This window comes from Mesitornis unicolor, unplaced genomic scaffold (genome assembly GCF_000695765.1).
Source record: "Mesitornis unicolor isolate BGI_N332 unplaced genomic scaffold, ASM69576v1 scaffold711, whole genome shotgun sequence".
Taxonomy (NCBI): Eukaryota; Metazoa; Chordata; class Aves; order Mesitornithiformes; family Mesitornithidae; genus Mesitornis; species Mesitornis unicolor.
In genome coordinates this window covers 1-21,304 of record NW_010161435.1, presented here as the reverse complement: position 1 = coordinate 21,304, position 21,304 = coordinate 1, and the positions used below count along the sequence as shown (strand labels likewise).

Below are 21,304 nucleotides of genomic sequence, written 5' to 3'. Positions count from 1 at the left end.
TCAGTATGATTAAAATGTATAATAAAATTTATAGCATTAATAGATTTTTGGTAGTGGGAGGTGGTAACTGAATACATTGTAGTGCAATGTTGAAATAGAAAGAAAATCTATTCTTCCAGGAGCAAAATAGGAAAAAGGACAAAAAGAAAAATGTCTTTCTGCTTTTGAGGTTGCCTGACAAAACACATAGCAATGGAATACAAAAGGCCTCATTCTAATTGAATTACAAACTGTGTAATAGTTTAAACTGCACCTGTTGGTGTTATGAAGCTACCATATTCCTTGGAGACATGTTCCTTGGATTCTTTTAAGAATCGTACTCGACCAGTTCAGCATTGCCTTCTGAGTCTTTGTGCTGAAATAGCAAAATGTATAGCTTAACAGCTCAGCCTTTATTAAACAATAAATAGAGTGAAGCACTGCACATGGTGTTTGTGCATGCCTGTGTTTAACTTGTATTAATTCGTATTTAGTAGCATCTTTCTCCTTGTCTCTGTTCTTCTGCTTTTTGTTGCTTTAGGCTGTCACATCCTGGAGCAGTCACAGCCTTACAGACAACTCCATGCTAGTGGGGATTGGAGTCACTGGGTAGTTCTGTGACACATTTTAATTATACACATTTTAATTACAAGTTCAGTGTTGATCCTGGGAATACTTATAAGAGATTATTGTTGTAGTTCAGATTTCTCAATACATCCCTGAATCAGGTCAGCAAGGGAAAAAGTGAGGCATGGGAGGTTTTTGAGGCTTAATAAGGTGACTGTAATCAGTTGAGCAATGATCCTAAACTTGCACCAGAGAAGGAAATTACTTCTACAGTTGGTCACATGGGGTTGACTTTAGATTATTTTGAAGTAGATTGCCAGCTATTCATTAGAAGCATATCAAACTTTGAATGATGAACTGTCATTCAAAAAACAGGAAAGAATGTATGACAGTTTCTTTTTTTGTGTGGAAAGCTCATGTGGTTTTATATATAGTTGTTTTGCTTCATTGGTCAATAGTACACCAGCTAAAAATATCTGTTTCTTTGAAAACATATGGTGTTTATATATTCTTTAAAAATTTTCAGTTATGCTAATCCTAAATGCTTTTTTCTGTTTTAGTTTCCAAAATACTGGTTTTAATAAGCTTTTTAAATGAGCAAAGGCATTGATTCTTCACCAGCATAATGATTTTCATTTGTATGAGTTGAAGATTCCTGTAACATTGAAGTATTTGGTTAAGGAAGGCTTGCTATTAAGTAACTTAATTTCTGTATGTCAGAATGTGTAGTTTTATAACACTGGATTGTGTGTCTTTCAAAGGATATTCCACAAATTTATAAGGAAGCTATTTCTGTTTAATAAGATATATGTGTCATCCCTGTTTTTTTCCTTTTAAATGCTAAATTCAGAAAATAACATACTGATTAATCTCAGGAGTATCCTGTCACATCAAAGTAATAATGCAAGTTTGCTCTAATATAGCCTAGGTTAGAGAAATGAGACTCATCTCGTATGTATATGTATATGCATCCCTCTCTGAAATCAGATCTCTAAGGTGCAAATATTCGCATTACTTTTACATATTGGTCTGTGAAAGCTTGAGTTCTAATTTTTAAGCATGAAGTATCTTGCAGTATAGCCACTGTAATAGATGCCCAGGTAGGCAAAGTGAGACTCTTGAAGTTTACTGTGATATGTAGATGTATTCTCACATCCGATGTATCTCGCATCCCACAGAAAGGATGGATGAAAAATGGTGTTCTGCAGGAAGGAGTCTTAGGTGAGGGGAATGCTTTGCTGTAGCTTTGAAAGTCTGTTTGATATCCCACAGGTTGGGACACAAAAGCAGTTACCATCTGCTTTTCTCCTGCAACCTGAGAAGATCATCAGACTGCCAGAAGTACACTTTGGTTGTACTCATGATTATCAAGACCTCTTGAAAGTCTTGTTTTTTATCTTTTTAAATCAACTGCTTCATATGCATTTTTTCCTTTTTTACAGTATTCTGTAACTTCTCTGAAGACCATCCCAGAGTTATGTAGAAGGTGTGATTCACAAAATGAAGACAGATCAGGTATGATGCTTACTTCTGTCCACCCATCATTTTCTAGGCTGCTTTTTATAATGTGCAATTTGACAACAATAGCTTCTTGGCAGTGTTCTGTTGTTTTGTTTTCTCTTATTTTTGTACAGCTTTCTGGAAACATGACTTTTTTTTTTTCAACAGATGTTAGTTCATTAGAAGGAAAAAAAGTTCCCAAAAAGGATTTGGCTGTATATAGATAAATGTAGGGCTTCATCTCAGCAGCTCCAAACCACAGTATATGCAACAATTTACTTGAAAACCCGAGAAACCATTGGTGACAAGACGTAATAATGTAGGCGCCAATGAAAAAATGTTGGATACATTTACTACCCACATGGCAACGACCAGTTTGAGAGATGATGTTTTGCCAGAGTCTGAAACTGTATCAAGGATGCTACATGATAGAATCTACTCTCAGGCATACTGTAATGGTTAAGATTAAAGCTGAGTTTCTGAGTTTAATAGTGTAAACTAAATGAAGAATCGTGACATATAGATGAGAACCAGCTGGAGACCCTCCCCCTGCCCCCTTGACAAAAATTGCATTCAGTGTTGTTTTTCACTCTGTAAATCAGATTAATCCCCTTTTGTTTTTTTCTCTTTTCTGATGGAGGAGAAATGAATTGGTGTAAGGAGCATTTTTGTTGAGCTATGAAAAGTTTATTGTGCTTTCTGATGTATTAATTGAACTTTCATAATGTTATTTCATAAAATACTTTTATAATGGAAATGGAAGACCTGGAGTTTGTGGGACAATAGCAGGCTTTAAGAACCGTGCTATACTTTGGCAATTTTTATTTCTGTATTTAATTTCAGAGAGTTTTAAATTTCCAAGGTGTGTAACAAAGTTGAAACTTTCTGAGAGCCACTTCTTCTATCAGAGTTATTAAAGGCCAGGTCATCACAACTGTATGCCACTACTCTTTGACGATAAATGGAAACAAAGCTCTCCTTGCCATACCTGCTTGCTATGTTACTGCCTGCACAGGGCAGGTAGCTCCTTCTCATTCATCCTTTCATCCCTCCCCAGATTCCTTCCACAATTCTTCACCCCCATTCCTCCTACCATTCTTCTTTCACTCATTCTCCCCACCATTCTCTCTACCATCCTCCCCACTGTTTTCCCACCTGTTCTCCTTACCGTTCCTCCACACATTCTTCATCCCTTCTCCTCAATGTTCAGCCCAGCATTCTTTCCAATTTCCCCAAAGCTTACCTTTTATTCCCCCTCATTCTTTCCTCCCCAGTCTTTTCCACCATTCTTCCCCATGAGTCTTTCCCATTTTCCCCCCTAGTCAAGTCTTTCCCAATATTTTTCCCACCATTCTTCTAGAGCCTTCTTCCTCCCATTCATTTCACCATGCTTTCCCCACCATTCACTGCCCCTCATTGTCACTCCCTTTGTTCCCCATTCAGTACCCACCTCATCTTTTCCAAGTCTCCCTCCCTTGCATTTTCTCCCCACTGCCATTTCCGCCCCCACCCACCCCCTCCCTCACTGCCTATCAGTATTAGCACTTGATCATGTGGTGGCTGGGCATTATCTCATCTTGTCATAAAAAGAGTTAAAGCCTCTCATTGACTCAGCTGCTCCAAGCACAAGTTGAACTAGAAAAGGAGAGCAGGCATAGCCTCTAAGACATATTCTGCTGGATGGTCTGTTTATGATGACTGCTAAGCCACAGTGGCAGCATCACTATCTGTTTTCAGGAAGAAGAGTATATTTTTTTTTAAAATTCAGATATGATATTAAAATACAGACCAAAAGCAAGGATGAAGCACTGGTAATGAGTTCTTCCTTAAGACCATGGGTTATTGACAATATATTGTGTAGCTCTGTTGTTTCATAGTCTCCTCTGCAGTCAAACATTTTCCAATGATGACTTTAATTACATCTGCACTCATCTATTGCCTTGAAAAGGAGTTGACAGAAGCAAGTTCAGGCATTGCTGTAAGACAGTAGTAACACTGGGGAGTCTGCCAGTGGAAGTTAATTCACAGCTTTGTTTAAAATTCTTGAATCACAAAAAAGGTCTTTAGTACTGATAATAGTGTTGGCAACTTGTAAACAGTACTAATATGTATTTTTGTATCTACTTATCATTTATGAGCTTTGCTGAATTGGAAATAGTACTAAAATCTATTTCATTTTTACTTTGTTTAATCACTGAGTAAACATATAGTGCTGAACAGGAACGTATCACTTTACATCCCTGTACAGACCAGTATCTGAACTATCTTGAAATGTCAACAGAGCTGCATCAGTCAACATTGTGTATGACCTCATCTGTTGATTTTTCATAGTTGATTTTGATGCAGTTGCTTGCCTTTCTCATAGCATAGACCATTAAAGAATGTTCCCCAATTTATTGTTGCTATGTGCTATTTGTGATGAAGATGGATTATATCATAAATCTTTAGTAAGTGTGACAGTCATGTTATTTTATAACTGTATTCCACTGGCAATTTATGTAAATTACACATAGAAAAATCAGAGGTTTTGCAAAGAGCTGATCCAGCTTTCTACCTCATACTGACTCCTGCTTAGTTATAGCTTGTATTTCTTCTTTAAAGCAGACAGCAAGGTGAAAGTAGAACTATCCAAGATATATATATTTTTAAAGAACTAAAAGTTAACTGTAAGTTAGCCATAGGATTAGTTATGTCAGGACCCTGAAAAAAAGCTATCTAAAAATAATTCTCTGTCAGCTCTGTCTCAGAAAAATATTTAGTTTGCTAAGACAGTTATGACAAAAGGATAGAGAAAATAAGATTTAACTTTATACTTAAAAATATATATAAATACGCAGACAACCATTTTTGCCAACAAGATTGTTCGAACAGATTTAAACCAGACAGTTCCTTTGTGAAATTACATTTTTTAATTATATGGCTAATAATATCTTATGGAACTCTTACTATTCATTGTGTTTGCAGATAAGTCTAGTAAATAGCCTTGTAAATCCCATTTTCTTTCCCCATTTCACGTAAACATTGAATAATATGTTAGTAACATATGACAGTGTTTGGTTATGTTGTTTTCAAATTACTTCAAGCACTTTTAATCCTAGGCAAACATATCAGCATTTGCCAGTCAGTGTGCTTCCTCAAACATTTCACATAGACCTTTCAACAGTTATTTTTTTTTTAAACTATTTCTGCCTGCCTGTAATTGCTGAAACTAGTTGTTCTTTTGGGCAAGGAGAGATTAGGAAGTCTAAGAAGGGATTTCTGTATGTGTAGTTTTTCCTCCCTGGATTCATACTGTCACCTCCATTTATGGGACAGCACTGGCTGGTGACCTGTAGCAGTGGAAAGGTCTTGTGATTCCTTACTCCCCCTTTTGCAAGACATGCCTGAAAGTCATGCAGTCAGTACAGTCTCAGTCCTGACTCCTCTGTGGCCTTCCTTGGATTCAGGGTATTCTGACTCCGGAAAATTCCAAGGGATCCTTGGAGCCAAAGTTTGTGTCTCAGTACCCCCATATTACAATGTAAATATAGTATATTATGATATATATGATATGTGGGATTGGAGAAAAGGTGTTGGGCAAATGATTTATCCACAGTAAAGAGTGATTAAGATTGTTTTTTCTACCATCACAGTTCAAGAAAATGATCTTTGTAGCTACCATAATAACCACTAAGATGTTCTTCAAAGATAGAAAATTAAAGAGTGTCATTTAAAAATGGGTCCAGCTAACTAATTTTTCTGACATGAAGTGTGAGCCAGCCTGCCCATTGATTTCCAGTATTGTCTAATGTAGAATTATGAACTGAAACAGAAATAAGTCCTTTATGCTTTTGTTATTAAGCATGAAATTGGTTGCTTGCTTTCTGGTCAGATTTTCTAAGGTCACTTGAGCAAACGGTTCAAGACATCTGTGTTCAGCAAGCTTCACTGAGCCATATCGTTGTTGAAGTATATTCTGTCAGCTATGATGACTTTCGGTTGTCATAAAATATTTGTCTCTAATGAAGACAATATCCTACTCTAGAGCTTTAATCACAGGTTAATAAAAGCAGGTTCATTTTTAATCTCCAGCAGGTATCTTTCTGCACAGTTTTATTCATTCTAAAAGTAACTGTCATTCACAAAATTATTCAGAAGATTAGTTTCCTATCTGAGAAAAAGAAATAAACTAGTCCCTATAAAATTGCACACAGTTTTGATCTCAAGCTCTTGTTAGTTTTTTAGCTATGAGAAATTAAAGTAAAATTTTATTTGAAAGCAGTGTTATATGGCATTAATTTCACAGAATCTGTTATGCACCAAATACCTCCCAGGTAAATATGTCTGAAACAATACAAAGTTGATTGGATAATTCCTTGATAGAATACTGAAGAATATTCTCAGAAAAAAAACAGTAATTAATATGCAGTGACACTTATGATAGCTATAGATAAGCTCTTTTCCTGCCTCATTTTCATATATTCCCTCTTCCTGTTTTACACATTTTGTGCCAGAATGTCCTCTTCTGTTTTTGACGTAGAACTTTGCTTTTTACCTCCCATTTTCATCCTTAGATCAGTCTGGACAAGAGTAAACCCAATTTATTAATTTAAAAATTTTCTTTGCATGTTCTACATTCTCTACTTTAGAAATGACAGCTTTTGTAGTGTTTTTTCTCAAGCCAAGATAAGAAAAAATATCCATTCACTGAGACCCATATTAATGTTTGAATTACCTGGAAAAGATACCTTATTATTTAAAAGGATGTATTAATATTTACCCTGTTTACTCTTTCTTTCTTCTTTAGAATGGCTTCAAATTCCACTTAAATTGGAAAGAAAGGTCTCTGTTCTTATCTGTGCAGAGTTGTTCTTTAATTCAGGTGCTCTAGAGCTTATGTTAAAAAACACTAAAATGTATTCCTGGAAGTTACTAATATATTAAAACTGTAAAACAGTGCCACCTTCAGTTAAAATTGTTAAATATTATTTCAGGGATATTAATAAAACAGTAAATAGACATTCAGAACTGGTTTTGATTATTCATCAATACATAAGGGACATGGAATCACAGAAATATTTAGGTTGGAAAAGACCTTTAAGGTCAGCTAGTGCAACCGTAAACCTAACACTGCCAAGTCCACCACTAAGCCATGACCCTAAGTGCCACATCTACATGTCTTTTCGATACCTTCATGGATGGCGACTGCACCACTTTCCTGGGAAGCCTGTTCCAATGCCTTTCAGTGAAGAATTTTTTCTAATATCTAATCTAAACCTCCTTTGATGCAATTTTATCACTTCCCTGATCCTCCTGGCCACACTATTTCTGGATGCTGTTGGCCTTCTTGGCCACGTGGGCACCTGGCTGGCTTATATTCAGTCAGCTGTCGATCAGTACCCCCAGATCCCTCTCTGCAAAGCAGCTTTCCATCCACTCTTCCCCAGGCCTCTAGCATTGCAGGGGGTTGCTGTGACCCAAGTGCAGGACCCAGCACTTAGCCTTGTTAAATCTCATACAGTTGGCCTTGGCCCATTGATCCGGCCTGTCCAGGTCCCTCTGTGGAGCCTTTCTACCATCAAGCAGATCAACACTCCCACTCAACTCAATGTCATCTGCAAACGTCCTGAGGGTGCACTCAATCCCCTCATCAATGTAATTGATCAAATTATTGAACAGGAGTGGCCCCAGTACTGAGCCCTGGGGCATGCCACTTGTGACTGGCCACCATCTGGATTTAAGTCCATTCACTACAGCTCTTTGACCCTGGCCATCCAGCCAGTTTTTTTATCTAGCAAAGAGTACGCCCATCCAAGCCATGAGCAGCCACGAGAATGCTGTGGGAAATGGTGTCAAAGGCTTCACTGAAGTCTAGGTAGACAACATCCGCAGCCTTTCCCTCGTCCACCAAACAGGTCACCTCAACATAAAAGGAGATAAGATTAGTCAAGCAGGACCTGCCTTTCATAAACCCATACTGACTGGATCTTGTGGCCTGGTTGGCCTGTACGTACCGTGTGATGCCACTCAAGATGATCTGCTCCAGAACCTTTCCTGGCACCAAGGTCAGACTGACAGGCCTGTATAATCCCAGATGAGGTCACATTTGCTGATCTCCAATCAACTGGAACCTCCCCAGACATCCCTTCTTCCTTCTTTTGGAGTCCCAGTATTGCTGCCAGTGTTGGAGATAAATTGGTGTTAAAAACCTTGAGGAGTTTTCTAAAAAAATTGCCTAGTGGGGACAATACCTCGGTGTCTGTATACAGTCAGAATCACAGTGCTCTAAATGGACCTGGAATGAGTATAAATCTTAACTGATTCAAGAGTCTCTACTGAAACCATATGACAAGGAAGAAGCTCAGGCAATTCTTTCAGAGGACAGTAAAACTCCAAATATGAAACTTTGTGTATACTTAACTGCAGTCCCCCAAATTATTATATAGTACATCATCGATATGATGAAATATTGCATTTTAAAAAATTATTTTATATATATGTGATTACTAGCCCCCATCTTTCTTGATGATGATGATGGAAAGTGGAGTGAACTCCGCATTAAGTGAATTTTTAAAGCAAAGAGGAAGAGTTTCAGATAAAGGTAAGTCATTTGAATACATTCTTCCTTTGGTAACAACACAGTCAACCTAATGGAGTTTCTTGTCTTTTATAGAATCATAGAATGGTTTGGGTTGGAAGGGACCTTCAGAGATCATCTAGTCCAATCTCCCTCCCATGGGCACCAATATCTTTCACTAGATTAGGTTGCTTAAAACTTCATCCTGCTTGACCTTTGAACAGTTCCAGGGATGAGGCATCCACAACTTCTCTGGGGAACCTGTTCCATTGTCTCACCATTCCCATCGTAAGGGTGCAAGACCTTGACCTTGCACTTGACCTTGTTAAAGTTCATGAGTTTCACATAAGCCCAGTCCTCAAACCTGATCAAGGTGCCTCTGGATAGCATCCCTTCCCTTAAGCCAACCAACTGCACCACTCTATTTGGCGTCGTCCACAAATTTGCTGAGGGTGCACTCAATCCCACTGTCTATGTCATTAATAAAGATACTGAACAGTACCAGTTCTGGTACAAACCACTGAGAATCACCACTTGTTACTAATCTCCATTTGGACATTGAGCTATTGGCTGTAACTCTTTGGATGTGGCCATCCAGCCAATTTCTTCTCCATCAAATAGTCCATCCATCAAGCCTATCTCTTCAAATTAGATGCGAGAATGTTGCTGGCAAACATGTTAAAGGCCTTGCTGAAGTCAAAATAGATTACATCAGTAGCTCTTCCCTTGTCCATTCTATCACAGAAGGCCGCTAGATTAGCCAGGCATGATTTTCTCTTGATAAAGCCATGTTGGCTGTCTCTACTCACCTCTCTGTCACCCATATGCCTTCACCGAGCTTCCAGGATGATCTGTTCCGTGATCTTACCAAGAACAGAAGTCAGGCTGACAAGTCAGTAGCTCCCAAAGTCCTATTCTTTACGATTTTTAGAGGGTAAACAATTGATGCCTAAATTGTAACGAAGCTTTTTGTTACATTGTCAGCAAAGGTGGAGAGTACCTCTGTACTGGGATTTTCCAAGAACATATTGACAAGGTCTAGAGGTAAAACCCCTCAAACAGTGTCTTCTCTTGTCTCTTTGTCAGTTTTGTACTTTGTTTCCAGTCTTTCTACTACCTGCAGACTGGCTGCATTGTTTCAGGATAGTTACATCTTTGTCATAGACTTAAGTCAGAAGACACCTTTGAAGGTCATCATGTCCCCTTCCTTGTGTTCAGAGCAGTTTTGGTTACGTGATGTTGCTCAAGGATCTATTCTCCAAATGAATGCTGCAGTAAAGAACATTGCAACCAAGTTACTTTGAGGAAGTGTTATTGGGGTAGCAACCATAGCGTTCCCACTTCTTTGTTAGCAGAAAATAACCATGATTCAACCTGAGAGGTTCATAGACCACTGAAAGTTCTATTAGGTGTGATAAAATCAGCAGATAGTCTTACCAGCAGATAGTCCAGGACTATCAGCTCCAGGGACCAAACAGTGTATCGTTCTCCATTATTCACAGTTTTACTGTGGCTTGTGACTGCACAGATATGGAGTTCATAGAAAACAAAGGTTGAAATACAGATAATTTAGAGTTAGCATAATCTGGATGCAAGTCATGTCATTAGGTGGAATAATTAATTACATTGATGACTGATAACTGAATAAAGGAAAGTCATCCAGTTTTTCTCCTGGACAGTGGTTCAATGTGTTTTACTGTACGGTATTGCTCTCCATCCTGAGAGATGGCACCTGCAGAAGAACAGGAATGAGTTGACACTCTTTTTCAGTGTATAGGTAACAAGTGACCTAGTAGAGCAACATGGACTCAGTTGCCAATTGATCTGCAAATGTCTCCGACCTTTACATCCATCTTCCTTCTTGTCTGCACTACTGCTTGCTGTATGTCCCAGCTGTTCAACAGCAACATTCACAACAACAGAACATTGGTAAAAGCATAAACCTAAATGAGTCTATGGTGATGGTGACAGAAATACACTGTTAGGAGTTTGACCATATCCTCAGCCAGTCTCTCTGTTCACTCATGAATGTGAATTACTCTGGGTTCATGAAGAGCTGGCATAGCAGCATCTACAAGTACCATTGTACAGTATGTTCACTTTGTTTTGTGATGGTACTGATGTGTGATATCCAGCCTTTTGCCACCTCCTATTTTTGTCACCAGTGCTGTAAACTTCATGAAGCCATCATCATTTAAAGAATAGCCGTATGCCAGGGAGACAGGCTCTTGCATGCACACCACCAATGAATTTCAGTACTAGTTTCCTTATCGAGCTGTAGTAAAAGCTGAGTTCTTTGTTATTTTTATTATACACAGGACAATTTAAGGGTAGGCTGATGTTTGGCATTACACTGAAAGTATCACAGAAGCTGACTGTCACAACGATAAAGTTTCATCTGTGCATGAGGTGGTCTTGATGGTTGAACAAAACTCATATACTTACCCCATAGTTCTCCAGATGCTTGTAAACATATAAAACTCCCCCTCTCACCTCTCTATCACTTAGATACAGAGATGATCTAGAAAAATGCTCTGAAGTCAACAGATGCTTCCAATTGGAAATGTGTTATAAGGATCCAGTTTAGAAAGTTTAAGGTAAATTTTGATTCCTAAAACAAAATCTGATGAAGTGATTAAATTTCAAGGTAAGTTGCTTCCTAATTGTCCCCTTTTCTGATTTTTGGCCCCCAGTATTTCTCGGACTTCAATAAATAAATAAGTGAAACTATAAATAAGCCTACAGGCCTCTTTATTCACCTTTTGCAGTTTCTTTTCCTAAAGAGCACAGAGCACACTTTTTGGTGAAGAATTACTTTTGGAAACCTGACACTTGCAGGTTTTCATCATATATTATTTTCTTTAGTGCCAAGGAAATGCTTTGGCACCTTAGGTCTGTCAGGCAGCATGATGCTTCTTTACTGGTGTGAATGAAGTCTTCTCAGTTTTTGTGTTACTCTCTCTTTTTGCTTCAGCAACACAACAATGGGATCATCCAAGTCTCTCATATTAGTGACTAAAAGTTAAATAAATTTTGATAACATAGTTGGAGAAAAAATGTTGTCATCGCTTTTTACATTTGAGATACTGGTGCTCAGAAGAGATATGGTTTTTCCAAGATTGTACCAGATTGTTATTGATTCAGTAATAATTGCATTATTTATCAGGTTCTGTAGTCAAGTTAACTGCTCCACATTCTAATCCTCTGCCTTAAATGCGGACCATCCTTTACTGTTGTTTATAAAAGAATCAAACAGTATTTATTTGACCCAGACTTTTAATGGGCCCTGCCTGAGTTCACAGGTATGGCGAGATGAGCAAGAGGCTTTTCCCCTGGAGCAGCTGTTGAAGACCACTCACGTAAGTCCTGCTGTGCTGTTGCTTTGGAGGATGTAGACAGCACTTGCTTTTGCTTCTTCAAGGATCAAGCATCTGAAAACAGAATAGAAGAGATTCAAGCCATGCCCTGTTTCACTCTGGCCTATGATCTCTGCATTTAGTGGGAAACCATGCTGCAACTACCTAAGCACTGATGTAGCCTGTACAGCACACAAGTAGAAACTAGCACAAAAGAGGATTGTGTCTACCAGTTTGACTTGCTTTCTTCCTTACTGATATATGGTTAAATGCTAGATTCTAATCCTTTATTAACTGCAGTGTAAATTCTTCATCCCGGTTAATTGAAGAATAAGTTCATTAGTCAGTAAAATATTGCTAACTGGTTTTGGTGTTCCAGTTTGGGTTTTGTTTTTTTTTTAAACTGTGTTTGTAAAGAGATGTTGGGAAGAAAAACAACAAAACAACAACAAAACAAACAAACAAACAACAACAACAAAAAGGAAGTACCTTACTCCACTGTAACTGTAATGAAAGAAAAGAGAAATATGTGACTTTACAATGATCCAAGACAGCTTTGTAACAAAGGTCATTGCTTCTTACAGTGTACAATTTTACACTTTTATTATCAGTGGTTTATGTAGATGTGTGTTATTAAGGTTAGAAAGTGGAGAAAGCCAAGCAACAAAATAAATATAAGCTTAAATAAAGTGATGACAAACAAAATGTTGATGCCTTTTCCTCTGTCTAGACCCCTGTGTTAAAAGCAGTGTTTTCATAAAACTCAGAGAAGAATTCATTTCCATACTGAGTGCTTAATAGTTCCTGTCAGAACAAAACAGCTGGGAAACATATGGTATCCATTTCCCTGTATCACTTGGAAAAAATTTCACATGTAAATAAAACCAACATAAAAGTGTAGGCCTTGGAACCTAGAATCTTATACAATACATAAATAAGTCAGTACAGTATGTTCTTTGTATTGGCCCACTAAGTTACATGCCTTTTGATTATTATTGTTTTTATTTCTTCTTTGGAGATGTAGTCCTGAGTGCTTCCAAAAGTATTAATGTAATTTTCAGACATCTGTAACTACTGAGCTATACTAATCTTTCTCTTCAAACATTAATGTTGCACGGAAAATGTATATATCTGTTTCCTTAGGAAGGTGTTCCTGGCGAATTGTGGGTTTTGATCACAAATTAGATCACACTGATACGCCGTCTGCACATGTGATAAATCTGCCTTGTTTAAATAGTAATGACTTTCAGAATGTATTAATTCTTAGTGTACATTGAAAGGGACATAGAAACTGCCTAAAGGCTTTAGTGGTTTTAGTGCTGTCTCTCAACTGAAAATAACAAAACAAGGAAAACTCTTTGCCAGAGTTCCACTGATTATGGAGATCATAAATATCACCAGCTGAGCCTGTGTGAAAGAGTGCAGGTTCAGTAGGATTGTTTTCAAGTTCAGTAGCTTTAAGAGTTCAGGTGCCTTGAAGTCACTTTCTTCTTTGCAAGTTAGATTCACTGGTCAAACTCCATATCCTGCAGTGCACTGAAATAATGATCTGGAAGGTTCACAGCTATATATATTTGTGTGTGTGTGTGTATGCGTGCGCGTGCGGGCACGCATGCTCGTGTGTGTACAGGATATTTATAAAAGGGGTGGAAAGTTTGACAGAGAAGCCAAACATACAGAGAAGTGCAATAGAAAATATCATACCTGAATAAATCTTCAGATCAGAGAATTGCAAAAGTATTCAGATTGGCAGGAATGACTTGAGATCATGTAGCCCAACAGCCCTGCTTAAGCAGGGTCAGCTAGGACAGGTTAAATCCAGTCCGATTTTTAGTATCTCCATAGCTGGAAACTCAACAATGTCTCTTGGCAACCTGTGCTGGTGTTTGACCAGCTTCACAGTAAAAAAAGTGTGCTCAGATGGAACTTCATGTGTATCACTTCGTGCTCACAGCTTCTTGTCCTGTCAGTGAACATCATAGAGAGGAGTCTCAATCCCTCTTCATAGCTTTCCATCATGTAAATTATACAGAAGGATAAGATTTGTTTTGACCCTTCCCTTTTCCAAGCTGAACCCTCCCAGCTCTCAATCTCTCTTCATACAAATTTCCAGTTCTTACATGAAAAGTACATCTACCAGAGATAACTGGCCTTAAAAATTAAATTATTGCTAGTGTTGTTAAAACAATTCCACTAAAAAGTTTTTACTAACCCTTCTGTTGACCTCCCATAAAATCATTCTACTCTTGCAATGCGTCTCCATACAATAAAAAAAAAAAAAGCAGAGTGCAAACTAGTATGGTTGGGCAGGACTACTGTAAACACCACTAGGCTCTTATTGATGTCAATTACCTGATTAAAACTACCTTATCTGTAAGTGTTTACAATATATGTCCTGTTTGAAGAAAATTTATTTTCTGGAGTGCCAAATTCTTCAGCTGTCTTGATAAAGATGCCATTAAATAGGCTTAAATGTGAATGTGGCATGTTGTCATGTAATTCTTGTTTCCAGTGTTTGTCCAGGTATATCTTTAAAGCATGCTATATCACATCACATGTCTGGTAGCAATCACTTCTAAATCACATTCCTCTGTTTCTTTAGTTTCCAGCAGCAGCTGGAACTGCGGAGTCTCAACTCTTATTGGAAATGCACAGAAACCAACAGGAATTGCAGACAAATTCAGACCAGTGAAGAGGGTTTCCCCATTAAAACATCAGCCTGAAAGCTGTGAGAACAATGAAAGTGATGACCAGAAGAACCAGAAGGGAGAATACCAGAAAGGCAGTGATTCTCAGTCTCCACCTCCAAATGATGACCAGAATCCAGGAGGAGAGAGCCTTAAAAGCAAAAACATCGAGCCCACTGTTCTGCCTGGGGAGCTGGAGCACTATGACCTGGATATGGATGAAATTTTGGATGTGCCTTATATTAAATCAAGCCTGCAACTTGTTCCTTTTACAAAGGTAGCTCCTGAGAAAAAACTTTTGGGTGTATGTTCAACAATCAGTGGTCTTAGTGGCAAGACCTGCTCTGCAGGGAGCACAGAGAGCTTGCCTGCCAGTGGGACACAATTCTATGTGCTGTCTCCTGTGAAAGGCACTCAGCTGAGAAAAACACAGCCCATTGTCCTTGATCAGCACAAGCATGTAACAGAAGAATTAGAGCTTTCCCAGCCTTTGGTTAAGTGTAGCTCAGTCCATGAATCTGAAGCCCAGGGCAAGGGCTTCCTCAGTAGGACATTTGTTGATCCTCATGCTCACAAAACTGAGAAGACTATGCCAAACTGCCACCTGAGGACTTTCCACCTGCAGACGGCAGTGGCAGAAAGCAAGCAGCTAGACGAACTGAGCATGAACTGGAGCAGTGCAGGGGGCCCAGAGGACAGAAGTGAAGAGGTGAAAAAAATTAAGAGCATCTTAAACATTGTAAAAGAAGGCCAAATATCTTTGCTGGTAAGTATCTTTTTCATAAAACAAATAGAATAATGTGATCTGTGATGCATTTTATTAAGCCAGCAATGATGATGCGTATTTTGAACTGTTACCCTTTTTATCTTGTATGCTCCTTAAAAATTCAGTGTATGGGCTTCCACATTGAAAGTTTTAATCTTTAAATAAAATTTGTAGCAAAACCAAGATACTAGTTTTATGTAAACTTGGCCAAGATTGCTAGTTATGTCATACACTGAAATCATATAGAAGGCAAGCTTTTTAACTGTTGAGATCACTTAAATATTGAATTTAAATCTTAATTGAGTTTTGCCCTTCACAACATTTGTGGGTCGCTTTGTTCAATTATTGCTGGTTTACCTCAGTTATTTAGAGACTGATGATGGGAACAGAGGGGCTTCTGTTTTATGCTGATTATCATTCAAGAGTGTTTATACTGTCTTGTTGCAGCAGCATTCTCAGGCAGGAGCTTTCTCTAAAGCCTTGTTGGCCCCTGACCCATATGAAGTTTTTTATTAAATTCTAGCACTGTGATCAGGCACTATCAATGATGGTTTCCAAAGTAACTAGATCCAAGTTAACACAATGATGCAGGGCATCTGATCTCCACTGAGAATGGCTGTTGGAAACACAGTATAAAAACTGTTTTTGTTAAATTTTTGTTTAGCTTTTCTGTTTACCAGTCTAGCTCAAGCACAAAGGCATGCTATTGACATAGCAGCAAGAATAAAGGCAAGTATTCAAAGACTAGACAGAGGCAGAAGAGAATGTTAGATTGCTCAGTAAGAAGTAGAAACAAATTAAATTCACTCCAAAATAGGAATTGGAGGGGAAAAAAAGAGGTCATCATAGGTAGGTAGATGGAAAGAAAATGCGTATTTTTTCCAAACAGGTCAAAAGTCTGCACAACTCTAGGAAATTACCATTGCTGTTCCTTAACTCTGTCTTCCTTCTTCTGTTTTCCTTTTGGAGTTTTTCAATAAAATTTTTTTGTCTCAAAATTAGATCTAGGCAGAAATAACCTGTTATGTCATGGTTATGTAGTACTTTGGGTAAATACTCCAACAAATTTTTTTAATGGAAACAACCTATCAGCTAAAAGTCTTCTCTTACATGTTTTAACAACATTTTAGATTGTGCTTAGCACAAGCTGCCACTTCTGTGATGAGCAAAATTAATCTGGAATTTTTTAGGAGTATTGGATGTTTTCTGTTCAAAATAATAATTAAAAAAAAAAAAGAGAGAAACCAAACACAAAATGGACAGAAATGATGAAACCGTGGGTATTTTTGCGGCTACTTCATAGATCAAACTAGTACAAAGACTTCAAGATACTCAAGATCTTGCACTGTTGTATGACAATAGCTTGAGAAGGAGAGAAGCTACCCAATGCATCAAGCCAGTGAGCCTCCCACCTCTACCCTTTTGCTAATAGTAGCCAGGGTCTTTATAGTGAAGTGAAAAGCTCCTAGGTTTGAGTTATAAAAGATGTCTATGAGGAAACATCTATGTATTTGGCTTGTGTCTTGGGCTGTGAGGCTTAATGTTCTGTGTATCTTTTTATCCTTAGTTATAACTAAGATAATTACTTTTTTAACAGCCACATTTAGCAGCAGATAATCTGGATAAGATCCATGATGAATGTGACAACAATCTGTTGCACTTAGCAGCATCAAAGGGACATGCAGAATGCCTGCAGCATCTCACTTCCTTGATGGGTGAAGACTGTTTGAATGAACGAAACATTGAGCAGCTAACTCCAGCTGGATTAGCAATAAAGGTAACTTAGTTTCTGTCTCTATTGTAATGTGACATAAAGGTAATTTAGTTCCTTTCTGTGATGGGAGTAAGTAATACATCCAGCAGGATGTTATTTTTCAAGTGTTTTGTTAAGTGAGAGCTAGAAGAATGGTTGGCTGGTACCCCATAAGCAAATAAAGATGGATTACTATGCAGGATATAATATCAGCTGTTTAACACTGACATTAATGCATATACATTCATTTATAAATCAGTTAACTGACTCTAAAAATTGTTATATTTTTAAAAACTTACATTTAACCCAGATTTAGTTGTTTCTTTAGAGAGCATAACAGAGTCTAGGTTTTTTTACAAATACAGGTATAATCTTGAAAGGCAAATGTGAGAACATGTTTACAAAGCATTAAAAACCCCTGATCTACATCAGGAGGTTAACTTCTTGATTGGCTAGGACAATCACATCAAAGTTAAAAGGTGCATGTTACAGAACTTGTCAGAAGCTGCAAAAATTATTGTCAAAGCTTACAGGAAAACCTCTTCTGTAAGAAAATGTGAAAATTATCGGTGTTGCTACACTAGAATAAAATATAGTGATGTACAGGAAGGATGATAATTTAGCCATACTGATTCTGGTTCTTTAGTATGTGAGACTGAATGGTTGAGTGCCATTCCTTTTAGCCACCAAGTACCTTAAGGAGAAACAAAGAAAAGGGTGAAATGTAATACAAGTTTTTGTTTCTTCTGGGGTTTTATTGTTATTTGCTTCTTGGAAAAACTTTAGAAACTGACAGAGGACTGGTGGATTCCAACCCGCAAGTTTGTATCATTGAGGTGTCGTTTCGGTGACCGAGGGCCCCTGGGTGCAGATTCCAGGGTTGGGGTTTTTTTTTTATTTTTCTGGGATAAGCCATATGACTATAACATTGAACTAATATCTAGTTTTACTACTGAAATGCTATTATAAAAGTAAGGTATTTAGCTTCAATACCTTGGCTTGTGTCCCCACTGAATAGTTACAGTCTGCCAATTTAAAGTCTTACAATTTTAGTGGGAAAACATTTCCTTTCTTTTTCAATCTAGATATATAATGTGTTTATAAGCCAATAAAACCCTTTGTCTTTTTCTCCAGAAAGCCTGGCTTTTAAAATAATGGATTCCTTTAGTTTCTGTAATACTTGAGCATGCTTTCACCTTCACAGAAAAGTCTGTAAATGTAATGGAGTTCTTCATGTAAGTGAGGGTGCTTGGGCCCATTAGAAATATCTAATGCTGACCTGAATGGGCTGGACTTGTCCTGGATAATTGCAAAGTTTTGTGAGAGTCTTAAAATAATCTGACATAACTAAACTTTATAGCACTTGATCCTTACCCTCAATGTGTTTTTGTTCATTGATGAATGAACTTTATTATTCTTGCTCTTAACTTATACCATTGTAACTCCTGTACTGTTATTATGCCTCGTGGGACATACACCTATGTTCTACAAGAATGACGGCTATCAGAACAGAAGAAAACTTGTATTTAGGAACATATATTTCTCAGGAAAGACAATTTCAATAATTTAGTGATGATGCATAGCATTTCTGAGTAATGAATGAAGTAATTAAAATAAATTATTTTGATTCAAGGCCTCTTTCTCTCCATGAACTATAAGCTAGAGAGTGAAAGTGGAGCAGTGTATTATGGCCAGTCTCACTGTCATATTGACAGTTTATTTTCGCTAACTGGAGGAAAATTAGGAAAATTAGGACACATTAGGAAAATTATCTTATTTAGCAGGTACTTAATTTTATTAATTCTTTACCTTAATTTTAAAAATGCAAAAATATTTCATTCAGTTGTGATACAAAGGAAAACATAATAAAAAAATATTAGTCATGCTTACTAGTATTTGAACCCAAGTATGAGGAGCACGACTTTTCTAGCGTAATAAAAAGAATAAGTGGTTTGACTTCATTACTGAAATTGAGAGAAATAGGTGAAAGTATGTAAAGGAAAATGGTGTGCATTTTTGTGTTTCTGTACATACATTACATATGAAAGGAATAAAGCAAATATCACTTTGATTTTATTCCAGTTTTTCTTTCTCCCATATAATTTTAAATGGGTTAATATTTATTACATTCTCCTCCTTGTTTTTATAAAAATAAACCTGTAACTTGAAATGGATATTTCTTTCCTTCTCATTGTAGCTTTTTCCATTTTATGCTCACAAACAGCTTTTTATGTTATGTATGTTGACCTCTGTGAGGTTTTGACCGAGCAATTGAAATACTTGTTTCGGATATGAAGAATATAATAGCTTTCATGAACAAATGAGTTGAAAAACAAAGTAAGAGCAGGCTGGATTGTAGGTTATACCAAACTATGTTTACCAAAATCCCATCACTGAAAAAGGGATGCAGCAAGAGAAGCTACTACTAAGAACTGTTGCTTTTACACTGGGCCGTAAGCAACCTCTGAAGAAAATGTTCATATGTTTCCACAGCATCTATGTCCCACTTCACAGTAACTTGTGGAGTGCTGGGAGAATGCATAGCAGCTTGGGAATCTTGTGATTAGGCTTTAACAGGTGTTCAGGGCAAGAACCACATACTTGTTTGTGTTTGAATGGTATCTGTTACAGAAAAGTCCTAATCCATGAGGATGAGATGTTCAGGTACTACATACATAGGAATAACTTAGGAAGCATACGTTTAATTAGTGATCAATGAAGAGTTTGTAGCGAAAGTGTTCACTCCACTTCAACAGATCATCTCATTTCGTCATTGGGTGTTGCTGTACAAGAGATGGAAACAGAACAATTTGCTCTGAACAGTTTGAGAGTAGGGGCAAGAGTGTGAATGTAATACTGTTTGACTACCACTTTCACATTGCCCATTTTGCTTTAATCAATAACTAAACTATAATTCATCCAGGACAGCAAGATAAACAAGTGCATTACATGACAGCAGATAAAAGAACATATTTTCAAACAAATGGGAATTTCATAACATTTTCATAATTTTGATAAGCTTTTCCCTGTTTGTAGATGTGTTTAGAACTGAAAGAGCTAGAATTGTTGTTTTTTAATTTTAATTTCTTTAGAACGGTCAGCTGGAGTGTGTTCGGTGGATGGTGAGCGAAACAGAAGCTATCGCAGAATTAAGTTGCTCGAAAGACCACCCAAGCCTTATTCATTATGCAGGTTGCTATGGCCAGGTATGACTTTCGTGTACTTTTTCAAATAGATTATTTAGATACTCGTACAATAATTTCCATTTAAAGCATCTTTATAATTTTGTGACTTTTAATTACAGGTTTTCTTAATTAGTACAAATATAGCAAAATATTTTCCCACTTAATTTGTGTATTCTTTCCCATATTTTCTCTCATAAATTTTGTTGTTGTTGTTGTTTAAAAAAACCCTGTAAGTAATGGCTAGGAGAAGATTAGCTGGCACATTAAACCAACCTATCAATCCTAAGAACATCTAGGGAGTTCAGCTGTCATGATCCCTAGGGTACTCTTAGAACACATCGGAAGATCATTAAACATTTTTAGATAGTGCACATTCTCTTTCCAGAAGAGACTAACTTCAAAGAATTTTGGCAAATTGTGACTATTTAGAAATTCAGTATATTGGCAGTAAAGTGAATCATGGTGAAACTTGAACATCATCTGTCTAGCTCTAGCCAGTTTTATTGAGAATTACATCTAAAAATACATTTGTAAACCAATCCTGTTCCACACTGAACTTCGTTATAAATCTAATGATGAGAAACCACAGACGTACAGAATTTTAGTATTTTGCTATCTGTGGGTAGTTAGGGCCTGGCGGCCGGAAGATATCGCGCTCTACGGAAAGCATAGGGCCCCTCTCCTAAATAGCCAATAGCGTTTAATTTACGACGTAAGCAGACGGATGTGACATTGTAAACCCAAACTATATAACACCGTGTCACCTATCAGTAAATGCCATTTGCCGTCCACCACATTGGTGTCTGTGAGCTGATGGCCCGCGCAGACCCAAAGGTGGGGTCGCCGAGCTGTTCCTGAACCAGGTCGCTACACCTCTGAAGGCAATAAGTGGTGCCGAAACCCAGGAACGAACCAGGGACCTTTAGATTCCGATCAGCGACGACACAGCCTCCAT

At 37.6% G+C, this 21,304-nt stretch overlaps 1 protein-coding gene across 1 annotated transcript in view; it reads left to right on the top strand.

Moving 5' to 3' along the window:
- The window catches only part of LOC104547195 (synphilin-1-like), a gene marked incomplete at its 3' end in the record, with an annotated part of 29,508 nt that extends 9,138 nt beyond the window's left edge, over positions 1-20,370 (top strand). The window contains exons 2-5 of the mRNA XM_010192783.1: positions 1,989-2,061; positions 14,561-15,411; positions 17,009-17,188; positions 20,257-20,370. Coding sequence (XP_010191085.1) covers positions 1,989-2,061; positions 14,561-15,411; positions 17,009-17,188; positions 20,257-20,370 — 1,218 coding nt within the window. The remainder of the gene's footprint in view (positions 1-1,988; positions 2,062-14,560; positions 15,412-17,008; positions 17,189-20,256) is intronic.
- Positions 20,371-21,304: the final 934 nt, after the last annotated feature.